Here is an 18,867-nt window from a genome sequence, read left to right as displayed (position 1 = left end):
TTGACTTTCTATTGACCTCCTTCCTCTGAAAACAAGGGTGCTTATTGTACGTACCTCATCAATGGTGAGAGAAGGAATTGAAGTGATGTGTGCAAAGTTCTTAGTACAATGTTTTGCATAAGGACAGTGCTCATTGAAAATTAGTGATGGCTGTTCTCAACTCCTCCCACCCACCTGTCTTTGTTTTGTGATTTCCTAAAATACAAGTTAGTACTGTCCTGTAGTCACGGATACTTTAGTGTATATTAAGTTTGTTTGTATGGCTCCTGTGGGCAGAGACCAAATCTTAAAATTATTTTGTATCTCTTGGTGTTTTTATTCTTTACTGGGCATATAAGAAATGTTTAGTAAATCATTGATTGTTGATGATAATTTTTTTTAATGTTTATCTTGGTATTCGTATTTCAAGAAATACACTTTGTGATTTTTGCAGTCTTTACTAAATTTAAATGTAGGCAATAGCTTACCTCAAAAGGTTGATAAAAATGCCCTTAATCTAATCTTATGGTGTGTGTAAATCACCAACTCAGCTTGCTGACTCTGTGCTCCCATCCGTCATGCTTTACCACAATGGGTAAACAACAGCTTTGAATTATGCTGAACGTCAACCTTGCTGGCCATTAGTTGATTGCTTTCTATTCTGTAAATACAGTAGTTATGCAGAATTGATTGTATCAAAGTGATATACATATCAGGTTGCCATATAATATCTTATCTACTTTTGGTGCCTTGAAATTTATATAAACTTGGGTTTTAAAATTACATGTGGTTTCTTAAAATCCTGACTTTCTTTTTCATCTGTCTCTTTCTCATTTATCTCAATGCAATCTTCGGTTCTTAAACCCTCTCTGGTTAGGCATCTCAGCCAAAATTCTAATGCTCATTAATCAGTATTAAATGCCCCAGTAAAACATCAATCATATTGTATTAACCATTGTGACTTTACTTTTTATTGGAAAGTATAGTTTTCTTTTTAAATGTATCATTTCCTCACATCAGACTGATATAAACAAAAGTTTATTGATCCAAAATGTTCCCCCTTATTTCAAGTTCTGTAATTCAAGAACCAAGAAATTGTTCCCTTATTCAATCTACCATGTCCTTCAGGGACAGTTTGAGATCTGGTCCAGCCCTAATTTTAAAGCGTTTTTGTATTAGCTATGGTGCCTTACTCTTCCATAATAGAGGACTGCCATAACCACCAGCTTTGATTCTGTTATATGGATTTTCTTAAACCGGTCACTCAAAATTATATTTTTAGGAATGATATACTTCCATTTTCTTTACTAAGATCATTCAAAGTTTTTGGAAGTAGACTTCTAAAAGACTTATAGCTTTGTTTAGAAAGAGTGTCAAGGGAAGGCCACTCAAAGATAGATTATCAATTCATTATGTATTGAACAAGCATTTATTGAGTGTCTACTATAAGCCGTGCTATATTTTGGGTTGAGGGGATGACCATAGTAAACTATCACTGTAGCCTAGAAGCCAGGCATTTTGTTAATTGCCAAGGCCACAAAGAAAAAGAAGATAATTCTTGAGCCTTAATTAGAAGTTTAGACTATTTGGAAAAGATAAATCACCTGAAAATAATGTGTGTGTGTGTGTGCTCAGTCGCTCAGCTGTGTCCGACTCTTTGCGACCCCATGGACTGTAGCCCTAGCCTGTCCGTGGGATTCTCCAGGCAAGAATGCTGGAGTGGGTTGCCATTCCCTTCTCCAGGGGATCTGCCTGACCCAGGGACTGAACCTGCATCTCCTGCATTGGCAGGCAGATTCTTTACCAAAGTGCCACCTGGGAGGCATGAAAGTATGCTATATTGCTATAATATATATTATATATAATATAATTTTTATAATATAAAAATGCTATAAATAGTATAAAAGCAGAAGATTGGAGACTATTCTATGTAGTCAACTCTTTGATACTGTATCATTTAGCTTCCTAGAATTCTATATGGCTGTGACTCTCCCTGAAAGGAGGGAGCTTGGAGTAGCTAGGTGCAGGAGTGTGCAGTCAGGGAAAGTAACCAAGGATCTGTGTGCTGGACCATTGTGCAGGCCTACTTGCTCCGGTATCAGGGTTTCATTGTTTCAACTCTGATTGTCACCTGTTTTTAGACTTACACGAGTCCCAAAGACTTGGATTTTTTTCAACTTTCTTTTCTAGTTAAATTTTTCTCGAAAACTTCTAGGAGCCAAAAGAAGTGGTATACCTGTGTCCTGTCCTAGCCTCTGTCTGTGTGGGTATCTTTCTCGCTCTCATTGTAATTATAAATTCAGGTGTTGCTACCGAAATGTCTTATAAGCTTTGACTTTGTGTGATGTTTTCATATTTTCTTAAATTGCATATTTTTCCTTTTATGCTTCTAATGGGATGACAGAACTCATTTTAGTATAAGAGGTCAGTGTTAATACTTTGAATGAAACAGATACTTTAACTTAAAAAAAGAAACTATATGAACAATCTGGTTTTTTTCAGTGCTTTAATTTTCATGAAGATTTTATATTAAGTCTATGTGCCCCAGTGCATGCCCCTTTTAAAAAGATTAAAAAGAAAAACTATGCATGCCAAAAAGTATCCTCCATTTGAGGAGAAGCAATGAGATTGCTGATGTGTTTATTCTTTTCAGTATTGAAAGGAAAGTGTTTTGAAGCATTTATGTTCCTTGTTATTTCAGGCTGAACACAGTGTAGATGTCAATACCGAAGAAGATGATGATGATGGGGAATTAGCACTGTGGTCTTCTGAAGTCAAGATTGTTGAACTAGTGAAAGATCATAAAGGCTTGGGATTCAGCATTTTGGATTACCAGGTATAAGAACCTGTATAGAATTTTTTGAAACAATTAGTTTGTATTAAAGTTATATGAAGTAGTAATTGTTTAAAGCTCCTACCGACTTAGGCAAAACTGAGTTGTTTAATGTAAAATGCAACTATCCAAAGGCGCAGGGTATTATAATTTCTGTTGTTACCTTTAAAGTTGATACATCCCTTAGTTAATAAAATGCTAGATGATATAATAGCTGGACAATAAGGGAAGTGATAGTTTTATACCCATGGATGCTTTTAGAGACTGGAACTTGATGAATTTTTTTATATGGAAGGTTTTTTTCCCTCCAACTTTATTGAGATATATTTCACATACCATAAAATTCACCCATTTAAAGCATACAGTTCGGTTGTTTTTAGTATATTCAAGTTGTGCAATTTTCACCATGGTCTAATTTAAGAATATTTTCATCACCTCAAAAAAAAACCCTGTACATATTAGCAGTCATTCCCAATTCTCACTCTCCTCTCCCTTCCTTTTACAGGAAGGTTTTTATGGTTTTGCTTCCCTATTAATCTCAGTGAGTGTAACTAAGTAGAACTGTTCTTGGTGAAGTTTATATTTATATTTAATATAGAACATATAATATTTATGTATTTGTATGCCTCCTAATTATAACTACAGTAAAGTTACTGATGCATTTGGGCTGGGGAGAGCAAAGTGAAAGGTCATAATAAGACATTTATGTTATACCAGTTTACCAGTTAAAGTATTTTTAGACCATCTGATTATCATGGGGAATTAAAACTGTTGGCAAGAAATCTCTTCACTTTAAAGATGCATATTTTAATACATTAGTGCTGCCTAAACACATTGTGGTTTAATAAAGCAAAATGTACTCTATCAAAGCACATAAAATGCCAAGTGATATAAAAATCAATTTTTTTTTTAAAAATAAGGCAATCAGGAATAGATGGAAAGAAAAATACTTTGAGAATTATGTAAGAACATTAAATTCCATATTTTGGCAGTGTGATTTAAGATTACTGAAATAGATTATGTCTATTTTATTTTTGCTGGCATATTTCTGTGCCAGATAACCCTCTTCGTTATTGGAAGTTCTCTTTGGCATATTATTGAATTTTGAGTTGTTGATTCCAAATAATGCATATTTTGAGAAATCTTTATTGAGAGATATTAATACTGTAAGATTCTGGGAGTTTATATGTTGGTTAATATTAGGGTATATAAAATAAATGGCTGATACTTTTTCCTCTTCAGCGTTGCCCTATTACCTAGTACAGATGGTAGGTGACTGATAAATATATGCATAATGATTGAGTAACATTTAGGTTAGATGAAATTAACTTGGACTGAATGAACACATTCAGTTGTCTTTATTGTTGTTGTTAACATATTGATAATTGGGATTTAGTTTAGAAAACCCCTTTCAGATGTGGTCTTAGATATTCAGCTGTATTTCCACTATTATTGGAATCTATATGTTTTTGCGTTATTATAATGATTGCTCTTATCCACTTAAAAATGTTATCTGCAAGTTTTATATTTAGAATATTGCACATGTTAGAGAAATGCTTCAGAAATTAAAGACTCAAAAACATCAGTAGAAGATGGAAAGAAAAACTTGATAGTCTTTAACAGTTTAATCCCTAGCTAAGAGAAAAATTCATTTGATCAGTTCTAAGCTTTACACACACACACACATATAGTATAGTATATATATGTGTGTGTATTATCTATGTATATGAGTCAGTGCTGAACACTTTTCATTGTATTCATATAGGTGTGTGTTGTAACAACCTTTGTTTTGTTTTTTTTTGGATTTTATTTTTATTTGTAAAATTCTAGGTACCCCCCCATCCCATCTCCCTCACAATCACCATTATACATATAGATGTTTATTTCTGCACAGATTATATAAAGTAATTTTACTACAAAATAAATGTTAGATATTCTTGCTTTTGTGCTTATGGGAGAACTGATTGAATAAAAATTTCATTTTCTAAATGCTACTTTGATTCACATTAAAGGGCTCAGCATATTTATTTCTACAGCTAAACCTTGGAAGAAAAAGCATTGTCTTAAGTTGAATGTTTTTCTTAAGTCAATCTTAAATACACTTATAGTTGTACACAGCATGGTTTCACCATTTGTCAGCCGTGTGTAGAACTGTTATCTACTTTGACATTTAGATGGCACGTAAACACAATTTAAAATTTGGTTTTGAGCAAGTTAATTAATCGGTTGTTCCATCCCTTGTTGATAATTAGGTAATAAATTCTAAAGTTCAAAAATATTTTTTGCAGGGCCAGGTGAAAGTTTAGTGAAAGCCATGAGAGGCCACATTCCTGGTTATTATTGAATTTGATGCTTCATGTATGAATTGATTAGGCAGCTGAATAGGGCTGATGCTGATCTTCACCCCCAACTCCAGGCTTAGCATATTTCAAATAAGAAGTGCTATAGAAATATCTTAACCACAGAGAGAATACTTTAGTAGAGTGGGAGAGCTTCCAGGTTGTAAAGGACCTGCATTAGCAGTATTGAAGAGATTGAAAAGTTAGGAATTTTAAGTTAACCACGTTTCTCCTTAATGAGTTTTTCTCTAGAAAAATAAGAACTTCCTCAAGAGCCTGACAAAAGTAGATACAATATCTAATTTGTAGGTGTTTTTACAATTTCTTTATGTATAAAATGAGGATAATGTTTGGCTCAAACAATTGTTTTGGATTAAGTAAGTTAATATGTAAAGAAGTGGGAAATGTTGTATTATTTTGGAAATGTCAGTGTTATTAGTAACCATCTAATTTAGAAAACAAGCACAAAAGGTCTTGATATTGTCCTCCAAGAGGGAACCATAGTACAGTATTTTTGTATTCCGTCAATTTTAACCATCTAGTTAGAGAAACTGATGAGTAGACACCTTTGTAAGGACTTCCTTGGTGGCTCAGACGGTAAAGCGTCTGCCTACCATTCGGGAGACCTGGGTTCAATCCCTGGGTCAGGAAGATCTCCTGGAGAAGGAAATGACAACCCACTCCAGTATTCTTGCCTGGAAAATCCCACGGACAGAGGAGCCTGGTGGGCTACAGTCCATGGGATCGAAGAGTAGGACACGACTGAATGACTTCACTGTCTCTTTACCTTTGTTTAGTGAAGTTTAAATTTAAGTGTAAAATTATGTTCTCAAATGCAGCCAACGCTTGATGACCCATATGTGAATTACCCAATTGTGGTTATAGCCCAGAAATTTACTTTTTACCTAAATTGAACCAAACCTCAGGAAGTGATGAGTGAGCAGACAAAGGGTCTTGAATTGGCCTTGGAATGATGGGGTGACAATCTGGACAGGGAATTCAGTGATTCACCAGTGATGGAAGCTGTGTAGCTGAGCAGAGAAAAGAAGCGGATCTCTGTACTTCTATGAAAGAGCTGAGTGAGATACACTGTTCTACAGCTGAGTCATATGGCCAAAGAGGAAAGTGTGGCAATTCATTTGCATGAAAAGCATTTTAAATAGACTGGGGCAAAGGAAGAGGAGAAAGCAACATAGAAGACTTAGTAAATATGATTCAGGTTGTAAGTGTCCTCATTAAATTTAGGGTAAAGTGATTGTAGCTTTTTTGGCTGTGATTTGAATGGAAGTAGGACATTTGTTAGTCTCATGTATGTCTAGATATTGCTTCGTGTTATGGTTACTTAAATTCTGACCCTGTGTGTGTACCATATTGGAAGAGTCCTTTGTCACATAATGTCATGCCTTATAGGATTGTGTTATAGAAAACAATGATGTGGACAGTTTGTCAAGAGCATGAATATTATGACTCAACTGTGTACTGTTTCTAAGCAATATAGAATTTTTCAGAAATTTGGTTATAAGTTTTTATAGTATAATTTTTTTTTTGCCAGACAAAGATAAGTAGTTTACATACTGTGCCCTACTTATCTTTGTCTTGATTCCCCATTTTGATGTGTATTGTCTTTATTCTTGGAAATATAACTAATGCTCATATTGATATTGGGCTTCCCTCATAGCTCAGTTGGTAAAGAATCTGCCTGCAATGCAGGATACCCTGGTTGGATTCCTGGGTCGGGAAGATTCCCTGGAGAAGGGATAGGCTACCCACTCCAGCATTCTTGGGCTTCCCTTGTGGCTCAACTGGTAAAGAATCTGCCTGCAATGTGGGGGACCTGGGTATGATCCCTAGGTTGGGAAGATCCCCTGGAGAAGGGAAAGGCTACCCACTCCAGTATTCTGGCCTGGAAAATTCCATGGACTGTATAGTCCATGGGGTCACAAAGAGTCGGACACGACTGAGTGCCTTTCACTTTCATATTGATATTAATCCTAATGTTAATCCAGGTAATTAATACAAATTCAATAATAGCTAACATATAGTGAGTGAGTGCTGTTTGCTAGTCTCTGTTCTAATTGCTTAATGTATTCCTAATGAGAACTATATGAAATATTGTTACCCTCATTTCAGAAGTGAGGAACCAGAGGAACAGAGAGGTTAAGTTAGTTGTCCAAATTCACACAGCTACTATATGGCAAAACTGGAGTTTGAACAGCCAGAATGTGTGCTTTTAACCATCACACATACTGCTTCTTTACTTATCAATGGTATTTCCATGCTCATTTTATTACAGAGAATTCCTGTAATAAATCTATTGCAGCAAATCTTCCTGTTTTTTCAGCTTGCTAAACAGTTTGTATCTTAAAGACAAGCTGCTAGATAGTATTCTCATTTTCAATGGTTACATGAAAGTTTAGTAAGTATTAAAAATTAATAGAGTGTGCTTATATGCACTGTGTAAAAGCTAGTGTTTATTGCTTCAAACGAAAATGATTACGAATTTAAGAATCCTAAATTAGTGCAAGTAATTTGTTGTGGAATAATGTTCAATAATGAAGCAATTATTAGGTAGTCTGAGAGTCTGTAATTTTTAATTTCTACCAAAAAGCTTGAGATAAATTTGGAAGTGTGTGGATTTTACCTTCAGTTGACCTTATAAATTAAACATTGCAAGTGGATATTTTCTGGTGTTTTGATTTATGTTGAACTTTAAATAACCTCTCATGATTATAATTCACTGGAAATGTTTGACGTTAGCCAATTTTTGAACATTAGCCATGATATTGCCATTCTTGATACTTTTGAATTTCAGTGATTTAGCAGGTAAAATTTATTAACCAATAATTCTCGTCCCTCCTACATCCCATTTCTCAGTTCTCTCCCTTCCTGATATGGAAACCAAATTCAGTTTTTGCCAAAGCAGGTATTTTTGAAAGGTTTTGGGTTTATCTCAGACACTTAGAGAAAGAACAATAGAAAGCGTGATAGCACAGCCATTGAGAGGTAATTCATACATAAATACTGTTAGTAACACTTGAAGAACTTGTTTGAAAGACCAAAGATTGCTGATTAAAAAAAAATCGTAAAAATATAACTCCCTATAAAAATTAACAGTGATTAATTTTTCTTAGAAGAAATGGGTTATAAAACTTAAATAGTATAAATATGAATATAAAACATTGCAGTACTGCTGAGTCTTGGATATATTATTCCTTAGTATTTGTGAGAAAAACCTAATGTGCAGTTTTTACCTGACTTACTCTATTAGATGGAATTCTTAAAAAATTTTTGAAAATTATTGGAAGGGAGTGTATGTATTTCATGTATGTATTTTTTTCTTATGTGTGCAACAGAATAACTTTTGGTACATATTAAAAGTGTTTTAAAAATAAGTAATATATACATAATGTGTAAAAATTCAAAGGTATGTAATGCTATCCTGTGATGGGTATACATACTTCTGATCATGACCCCTCACTTTTATGTCCCAGATAAAAACTCCTGATTTTCTCTTCCATCCTCCCAGAGATATTTTATATAGGCACAATTATATAGTGGTAGTTTTCTGATTGTTTAATGTTTTTAAATTTTTTTAATGCATAAATAGAATATGTCATACTATCTTTCAGTACATTGCTTTCCCCCCTTCAATCATATGTTTTTGCATTTTGATATTTATGTGTTAAGTCGCTTCTGTCGTGTCTGATTCTTTGAGACCCTATGGACTATAACCCACCTTTTTCCTCTGTCCATGGGATTCTCTAGGCAAGAATACTGGAATGGGTTCCCATGCCCTCCTCCAGGGGATCTTCCTGACCCAGGGATTGAACACTTGTCTCTTGAGTCTCTTGCATTGGCAGGTGGGTTCTTTACCGCTGGTACCACCTGGGAAGCCCCTAGAGCTACCTAATATTTTTAAATGCCTGGGTACGATGTTATTGCTGTTGTGCAGTAAGTTATTTAACCAAGTTCTTGTACTTAGTTGGGGGGTATTTAAATGAGACTGTAGTGGATATCCTTGTCATACTCTTTTATGAAAATATGCAAGTAAATCTTGTGATAAATTCCTAGAAGAGGAATTGTTCATCAAAAGAGCATTCATCCCTTAAATTTCGGTACATTTTTACCAAACTGCTTGAACATAAATGTTTGTGAGACTCATGTACTTAGACCACTTAAAATTGATGTCTTCTGTAATTTCTTTGTTTAAATAATTTTCTGAAAGATAAAGTGTAAGTAGGTGCATAATTCATGGGTTTGCTAATGGTTTTCTACAATATAGACAGATTAAGTAATAGCAATATATAACTATCAACTTTGTTTTAACTTTATATTGTCAGTAATTAATTTATTGACCTTTATAGCTAAGAGATGGAGAAAGGAATGGCAACCCACTCCAGTATTCTTGCCTGGAGAATTCCAGGGACAGAAGAGCCTGGCAGGCTACAGTCCATGGGGTCGCAAAGAATCAGACATGACTAAGCGACTAACACTTTCACTTACTTTCACGTGTAGCTAAGAGAGGGCATAAACTCTTTATATTTGGACTATGATATTAGTGCACCCAAATCTATTCCTATTTTTTCCACCACTTTTAATCTGGTTATCAGAAGCTGGACTTTAAAAATGAAAGAGATTAAGGACTTAATATTTGCAACAAGATTTGAGATTTTGAGGGGATTCCCTGTAGCTCAGTTGGTGAGATTTTGGGTGAATGCTACTATCATTACATAGTCTTTAGTAACTTGTAGAAGCCCAGTATCTTTATGTTCGTGCCAATAGATTAGTTTATAGGATCTGGGGTATAGAATTTGATAGATATTGATATAATTTAAACATGTAGTAGTACCTATATTAGTAACATTAAAAAGTCAGGTTCAAACCTGTACTGTTATCAGAATCTAAAATATTCAGGACAGAAATGTATTGTAAGCTGTTATACAGTTCCACTTTAATGCTCAAGGGATCTTATAACATGGCCACCAGCATCTGGTTTTGTTTTTTTTTTTTTCTTGCTGTTTTTATTTTTATTTTTTTAAGGAACTCTGGGTCTTATTCATCCATGTAGGATTAAGTTACTGGTACTAAGTAAAATGCAGTCAGTCTGCTCCTAATGGTAGTATCCGTGTTCTTGGAAATATCAATATATCCCTTAGCCTCCTGTTGAACAAACCATGCAGCTGCATTTAAAGGTCACTTTTGCTCAGTGGAACTTAGGACTGATAAAGACCCAAACTTTGCTCATCCCTGATCCCTATCCATATTTATTTTTATTAACATCAAAGTACTGTAAGCTCCAGTGCCAACTGGGCTGAAGATTTCTTTTCACAGAGGATTTGCTTCCTTCCCCTCTATGGGAAAGTTCCGTATCCTTTAAATCATTTTAAGCTGCTCATTTGAAAAATAATTCTTCATAGTGTGTTCATGGAGTGGATTGATTGTGGCTACTGGGGAAATTCTCTCATGGCTTAAAGATTGCTTTTTAAGCCTGCGAAGTGGGTGAATGAAGGGAGGCCACTCCTGGTGTGTGGAGTTTGTAGTGTACTCAGGATGATGACTGACTCGCAAACACCACAGTGCAGCAAGACTAAAGGCATCAGGAGACCAGAAGCCACTTAATCAGAGATCAAAGAGGCTGTGTGTATATCAGCTTGAAATCCAGATAGTACAGATCAAAAGCTTGCCTTAGCAAGGCAGCTGCAGGGGGATGAAGTTAGCAGGAGGCCTTAAAGATCTTAAGTCAGGCCTGATGTTGAACTTTGCGGGAATTTCATGGCTCCTCTGGAATATGAATTTGGCAAAAAATCCCATTGTGTCTAACAGGGGAGAGAGAGAATAGAGGGCAGACAGCAACTGCTTGTCAGCTGGATGGTGCTTTCTCATAGGGTCACTCTCCTTTTCATAAATGTTTCTTAAGGACTGTTTCTGCATCATATAGAAGGCATTGCTGAGGAGGAGGAGATTCTGAAAATGATACATTTGTTACGTTACCTTTAGTGAGTATTCTAGAAATGGCCGAATGATAAATATTAGTGTTTATGAAACGACCGTGGAAAGCTAAAATATAGGCATAAAAGTGGTCAGGTCTACTGCAATACCTGGTAAATATCTCTTTTCTACGAAATGCTCAAGATATTCCAAGAAGTTAGTGACTGTCAGTCTGGCTTTGTATCTCTGTCTCCCATGTAACTAAAAGCAGAACAATAACTGCCCCCCCACCCCGCCCCAAAACGGAGTTTGTCTAAAGAGAAAACTCATTCTCTAGAGGTGTTTCATCACCAGTCTACCTCTATGTGTGGGTGTGTTTTGAAAGTTCCCACTGGATTCTGATGTCAGTGTTGAGAACCATGCTAGTAGATGAAAGTCATAGCCCTTCGTAGAGTGTGACAGAAGGATGGAATCAGATCCACCAACAGGTATTACGAACCTGTTTTCCTAAGGCACGGTGGTTTGTGCTGCGCTGCCCTGTTTGTGGGTGTCGTCTGGAGCTGGGCAATGATCCAGAGAAGCCATGCTCTCCCAGTGAGGGCTGGACAGTGATGTGGCCTCCTTCTGGTACCAAAAGCCTAATTTGTTAATGAGGCATGAAAGGAGATCCTCTGCCTGATCTTGACATACCCCTTTGTAGGGCTCAAGTTTTGCTTATGGCAGTTCCCTCTGTGTTTTACTTTAATCAGGTATTATGTTCACCAGGATGCCACTGTGAACATAGCACCAGAAAGGACCAGGATTCGTCTTCTGGCTATGACGTCCTCCTAGGACTTTGGACAAGCCTGTTAATCTTTCTTATATAATAATCTCTAAAATAGAAATAATATTTGTCTTTTAAAGCTATAAAAACTAGATAAAAGATGTATATAAATGCCTATGCTTTTCTGGATATAAAATAATGTGTTCCTAGTTACTTAAAAATGATGATGATGATTTGTAAAAATAAAGTCTAAGCATAGACTTGCTATACTTATTATTCATTATCTCCTTCCAGAAATTATTATTCATTTATGAACTGGTATGGGGATATAAAGATGAAAGGATCCACTTCCTTTCAAGATCTTATTTAACAGATGTATATGGGGCATCTTCTATGCTAGGCATTGTTCCAGACACTGGGAATATAGAAATAAACAAAGTAGGTAAGAGACCCTGTGTCCTTATGGAGTTTAAATTCAACTGGGAGTAAAGTGACAGTGGATAAATAAATGTATGTTAAAATAGAATGAAGGAAACAGACTTTGGGACAATTCTCTATAATACATTATGATTTTAGCAATGGTAGAAGTGAGACTAGGAGACTTTGTGATAATTGTTTCTTAGGATCCAGAGAGGCCTCATGGGGAACTGAGGCACGCTTTGTACACAAACAGGTAGTAGGCACAGGAATGTCCTAGAATTGATAACTTGACCCTGATTTCCTGTCTTTATTTTCTTTAGTAACTGTGAACTGTTTAATATCTATCTAAACTTTCATGTGTTATTCCTTTTAATGAAAAAAATTCTTTGACAAATTTTCTAATATTTATAAGATATGGTTACCATTTCGCATGATGATAATAACAGCCAGTAATCATGTCCTGCTTATACGCACTGGTTTAGTTGTCTCTATAGCACCTTGAGGTATGTCCTACAGTCATCCTCATTTTATAGATGAGAAACCTGATGACAGGAGGCTAAGGAATTTGCCCAGGATCATCCAGTTAGTAAGCAGTGGAGCTGGGCTCCCAAGTCTGTGGTCCAGCAGCGTGAAAGTACGGCTTTTAGACCAGAAACAGCACTGATTCTTCATAATTGTGGCTTCAGTGAAAGATGATAAAAATTTCTAATTCTCTTTCCAGAGACAAATACTTATTACGGTCCCGGAAGGTTGACTTCACGTTTCCCTGAATCCTTGTGGCCTCTTGCTCTTACTCCTCTTATCTAGCCAAAGCTCTTTAAAGACCCAATGGCCAGTTCACTTTCAGAGAGTAGAAACTGTGCGTGTTTTACCTTATGTTTCCTAGTAGGACTCCCTACTGTTTTTCCTGTGTGCTTTCAAAGTTGGCAAAGTTTTGTTCTGCATGTTGTGTGCTACATATCCCAGAGTGCTGGTTGCCCTTTCAAGGACTGGAAAAAAAAATCACAGAATCTTCTCTAAAGAATGAAGAGCGTCCTGTGTCCTTTGATGGTGGTTGTCAGAGAAGCTCACAGGGTAGAGTGGCTCCCGTCTTTCAGTGTCTGCTTTAAGGGGGAGTGAGGACTAAGGAGCCCATGCTGCCTTCAGCCTCCCTTAGTGTATTGTCAGGGATGGTTTAGCAAGAGCCTCCTTTTAGGTGCAGAGGTCTGCATATCTGGAGAGTATGAGGTCAACACTTCATTGTCATATATTAAAATGTAAGGGTAATATCAGGGTAATATTAGGAATTGATAGCACTGTTGGTCTAAAACACACATGCTCAGTTGAATTTAGGAGGCAGTAGATAAGACGGTAATTGTTAACTCCTCAAACACATATGTCCAATCAACTTCTTTTCCATCATCTTCCTGGTAAACAGTAATAAAAGGAGTTATAGCAAGAATAAGAGTAAAAGCACTTATGAAGTGATTACTGTGGGCTTTCCAAGTACTTAATCATGCCTTATCTCATTTAATGCCTTTAATAACTCTGCAAAATCTGTATTATTGTCATTTCCACTTACAATGAGAAACTCAAGTCTCAGAGATTAAACAGCTTGAACAGTATCACTCAGCTGGTATCTGTAACTGTTTAGCTTAAGCTGAGAGTAATTTGTTTAGAAAATTAAAATTTAAAACTAATACTTAAATAAAGCTTTTAAAAGTTTTCTGTGTTTATACTTTTCCGGCATCATAATGACTTTCAACTAATATAGTTTTTTTCTAGAAGATAATGGGATATCAGTTTCAGTTTAGTTCAGTTCAGTCACTCAGTCATGTCTGACTCCCTGCGACCCCATGGACTGCAGCACTCCAGGCTTCCCTGTCCATCACCAACTCCAGAAGCCTGCTCAAACTCATGTCCATCGAGGGATATATCTTATTTATAAACTCATTTTCTTCTAAAAATTTTTTTGGGTAAAATACATATAACAAAATTTGCCATCTTAATTTTTAAGTGTACAGTTCAGTTGTGTTAGGTATATACACATTTCAACTAATGTTACTTTAAAATATTTTTATATATTTATTCATTTATTTTTGGCTGTGCTGGGTGTTCATTGCTCTGTGGACTTTTTTCCTAGTTGTGCTGAGCAGGGGCTATTCTCTAGTTTCAGTGCATGGGTTCTCATTGTGGTGATTGCTCTTGTTTCAGGGCATGGGCTGTAGGGTGCAAGGGTTTTAGTAGTTGTGGCACACGGCCTCAGTAACCATGGCTCCCCAGCCTTAGAGCACAGGCTCAGTAGTTGTGGCACATGGGCGTAGCTGATCTGTGGCATGTAAGATATTCCCAGATCAGGGATCAAAGCTGTGTCTCTTGCATTGGTAGGCAGATGTAATGGAGTTATAATAGAGGGTGTGACTTTGTCCTTGAGTACTACCTTCAGCCTGGTGGAATCTCAGCCATTTCAGCCAAGTGATGGTGGGGCTTTGAGATAAAGGACAGCTGTGTGGTTCATTTTGTTTTGTTTTCCTTACAAATAGTAAAATTCCTGGGCCAGAAGTGAATAGTAAATATGTAAACAATTACAGCATGATATAAAATTCTCAAAAGATGAAATATCCAGAGACAATATTTAGCATCCAAGGAGAATATCAACTAGGAGATTAAGAAGGGGGAAAAATAAAGTCACGGGACTCTGCTTGAATCAATTAAATTGTTATGATGTTTAAAATAGATTTTTAAAATGTGAAACTATACAGAATAAAAGGATGTGCAAGCTTATGTATTTTTTCCTCTATTTTTGATTATATGTTTATCTTTTAGCAAGTTTCTCTGTCCACTTCTCTTCTCTTGCACTTTTAATTGCCTTGTGTGCTGTACTTACTGTGCTGCTCAGGGACTGTTTCATTCTACGTATGACGTGTGGAAAAATCTATTCTTAATGCCTAAGAGTATTTAGGAAGTAATAAGACACAAGGAGCCGGGAACCATATCAGTTTAATTTATCTTGAGTGCACTGAAAGTATTCTGTGGGCACTTATAGTTTGAATGTGATGGTATTGTGGTAATTGGTATGATTAGAGTACAACTTGGCTATATTATAAAATAGTAAAAAATGGGGTTAGATTCTGATAAGATAGCATAGTCATTATTCATTAGAATCATTTAGTTATTGCCTTGCATTCACTATAAATCCATTTCTTTCTCTTTCCTAAAAGTAAATGCTTAGCTTATTGGTCAAGTCAAAGATGCTCTTTTAGTGTAATTAATTACATCCTGTTATCTTAAACCAGAGCTATGCTAGTGATTTTAATTCAACTAATAGTCTCTGACATGTCTTTTGTTGCTATTAAGAAATGGCCAAAAAAAGTTGCTTTAATATTCATCTCATAAAAAAGAGCACATGTAAATATTTTGTTGTATCTTTTGTTTTGATGGTGGAATACTCAGGAAGTTAGAGATTGCATAGTTAAGTGGCATTTCTTTGAGTCCTTAAAAGACATTGCTGACTACATTTACTCCACGTTTGTGACCAAAGTGTAGTCTTTTACATTGCTGATGCTGTGTTTTGAATTAACTTCTGTCATTCTCTACTTTTTATAGTGGTTTTGTGACTGTTTCGGTAGAAATTAGTAACAAATTTGATTCAAGCTATTCTGTCAAATTTAGTTATAGGATTTGGGAGTTGGGGAAATGGATCACAACTGTCACGTATCACAACTGTGTCACACGTGTCACAACTGTCATGTAACTTTCTCATTTTACAATTGAGGAAATTGACACAGAGAAATCAAGAACTTGTGAAATTGTACACAGTCAGACTGGGGGCTCAAAACTTGTTACTTGACTTCTAATACACACCCATTCTACCACTAGCAGATTGAACGGCTGTTTTCACTGTCTTTTCTTTATCTATATTTTCTTCTTTTTAAAGAAGAATGTTTGGATTCCTGTTTCCTGACTGAACATCAGTCACTGGAAATTTTAATTCATGCTAGTTGTGCATCAGAGCTCCTGCAGATCACTATTTTTTCATTAGGAGCTACACATTTCTGTGTATGTGTGCATGTGTAAAAGAACCTTTGCTTTGCCCCTCTTTACACTCAATTCCTTCTTCTGCCTACCTCTACTATGAAATAGCTGGCGGTCTTGTTTTTAATCTTAATGGTTTCTTCTATGTTCTCCATTTCAATAACTTCCTTGAGATCTTATTTTAAAAACAAATTTTAGCTGTTAACTCACTTAGATTTTAACTTACTACTCTTTGGTTCAAAAAATTATTGCCACACTTAAGATTATAGTCTTCAAACCTAGAACAAATGCATAGAGACAGAAAAAAGAATAGTGGTTATCAGAAACTGAGTACTGGGCAGGGGGCAGGGGGAGGGGGGGAATAGAAACTCATTTAAGGGGCATGGCATTTCAGTTTGGGAAGATAAACATGTCCTGGAGTTGAATAGTGCTGACAGTAGACAACCGTGTGTCTGTACTTGCCACTGAACTGTACACTTAAAATGGTTAAAATGGTAAATTTATGTTATGTATTTTATTTATAGTATTTATTTATTTTTGGCTATGCTGGGTCTTCATTGCTGCAGGGGCTATTCTCTAGTTGTGGTGCACGGACTTCTCACTGCAGTGGCTTCTCTTGCTGCAGAGCACAGGCTCTAGGGCATGCGGGCCTCAGTAGCTGCTGCCCGTGGGCTCAGTAGTTGTTGCTCCCAGGATCTAGAGCTCAGGCTCAATGGTTGCATGAGCTTAGTTTCTCTGCAGCATGTGGGATCTTCCTAGACCAGGGATCAAACCCATGTCTCCTGCATTGGCAGGCAGATTCTTTACTATTGAGCCACCAGGGAAGCCCTATGTTATATATTTTAATACAATAAAAGGTAATAAGTCAAAAAAGAAACGAGTATACCCTTCAAGAAGCAGATATTTGTCTCCTTGCTACTTTCATAGTTTTCTCTCAGTTGACCATTATTTAGTTGGAGCAATTCTTTTATCAAATAGTCTGTGCTAGCTGCCTCATGTTATCCAGAAATTAATGTACATAGAGACTTCCAAATTATCCTTGAAACACAATTCCTCACACTAATGTGACTAACTATTTATGGAGTAGAACTCGGTAGCCTGATTCTGTAATAATGTCACCACAACATTGAACTCATTGCTTAGGAGATCTGATTCGTAGAGCACTTTCTGTCTCACAGCTGTGTGAAATTGTTTTCCTAGTCATTCTTTGGAATCATTTCATTTTGCTGAAGGACTCCTGTCAAAGAGGAGAGCTGGTGTTTTGGTGTGGTGAACTATCAGCAGAGAGCTTCAGTGACATTGAATTAAGCTACCGTGTTTCCTCTCACGAGTTTACTATAGGCCAACTTTATATTTTATTTTACCTTGTTGACAGTAAGTGTGAACGTTATCTGAGGTAAATAATTTATACCCAACTTTTTACCTGAAATAAACTATCGCCTATGTCTTTGCCGTCCTATTGTGGTCTCTACATTCTTATTCCATTATTTAATGTTTTAAAAAATTTGATCCATCACCCAGAGTGGATTTTTAAAACGAGACGAACAAGCCCATATTTATCCTTTGTTTTGCATTCATGTAGTTAAGTCATTGTTACACCTTGATTTTTGTTTTCCTTCATTGGAGTAATATCGCAAACATGTAAATGTTGCATGTCAGAACTCTCCTTGGTTTATATCTCTTATTCCTGTTTTTCTAAAAAATGCCTCTTACTGAGGCATTGGTCAGTTTATTCAATGTGAGAACTTTTCTTCTCCTTTGTTTCCTCTATCTCTTTTTTATGTAACATTTGCTGCTTGTGCCTTTCCACTGAGTTTGCCTTGGTTGCTTGCTTGTGTTTGTTGTTTTAGTTTAGGGGCAGCTTTAAGGATAGAGCTCTCTACATCTTCTGGTTGATACCCTTGTCTCTGAGAGAGCCCAATTCCAACTGAATCACCCCTGTACAGTGCTGTAGTTTATGTGAACTCCAGTCTCTTTGATCTATGGGAATGTATGCAAATATTCATATAATACATTTTTATAGACACTTCAGAACTTTGAATTCCATCCATTTGGTCATAATGGTTGTCACATGTTTGTATGTATTCACCTGTGAATGTTCTTAGCTCACCAAAGGAATGGATTCTTGAGAACCTAAGTGTAAATTAATATTGGCAAGGTACTTCTTTGGTGGTCCAGTGGTTAAGAATCTGCCTTGCAACGCAGGGGACACAGGTTGGGGAACTAACGTCTCACATGCTGCAAACAGCTAAGCTTGCCTGCTGCAACTACTGAAACCTGCATGCTTTGGAGCCTGCATGCTGCAACTTGAGAGACTGAGCACCACAACTAGAGAGTACATGCGCCTCAATGAAGATCCCACATGCTGCAGCCAAGACTCGACAGAGTCAAAGAAAATAAATAAATTAAAAATAAAATCAGCAAACGCATGTTTTAACTGTCTATGTAGGCATGCTGTACATTCTGTGCTCTCTAACTTTCGACTAAGTACCAGCATGTAAACCTCTGGTGGTCAAGTGTGGTATTTAAGGGGCTCAGTTTTATACACTTTGGCAAGGTAATAAATATATGTTCTGACAGTTTGCTTTTTC

The 18,867-nt window shown here is 36.3% G+C and overlaps 1 protein-coding gene across 5 annotated transcripts in view; it reads left to right on the top strand.

Moving 5' to 3' along the window:
- PATJ (PATJ crumbs cell polarity complex component) overlaps positions 1 to 18,867 on the top strand; it is a 365,401-nt gene that overhangs the window by 72,519 nt on the left and 274,015 nt on the right. For all 5 annotated transcript variants that reach the window (XM_061121728.1, XM_061121726.1, XM_061121727.1 and 2 more), the window contains exon 17: positions 2,681 to 2,815. In XM_061121728.1, the coding sequence (XP_060977711.1) occupies positions 2,681 to 2,815 (135 nt within the window). The remainder of the gene's footprint in view (positions 1 to 2,680; positions 2,816 to 18,867) is intronic.

Source organism: Dama dama, chromosome 20, assembly GCF_033118175.1.
Source record: "Dama dama isolate Ldn47 chromosome 20, ASM3311817v1, whole genome shotgun sequence".
Taxonomy (NCBI): Eukaryota; Metazoa; Chordata; class Mammalia; order Artiodactyla; family Cervidae; genus Dama; species Dama dama.
The sequence above is the reverse complement of the archived record's forward strand: the minus strand, read 5'-3'. Positions and strand labels throughout refer to the sequence as shown.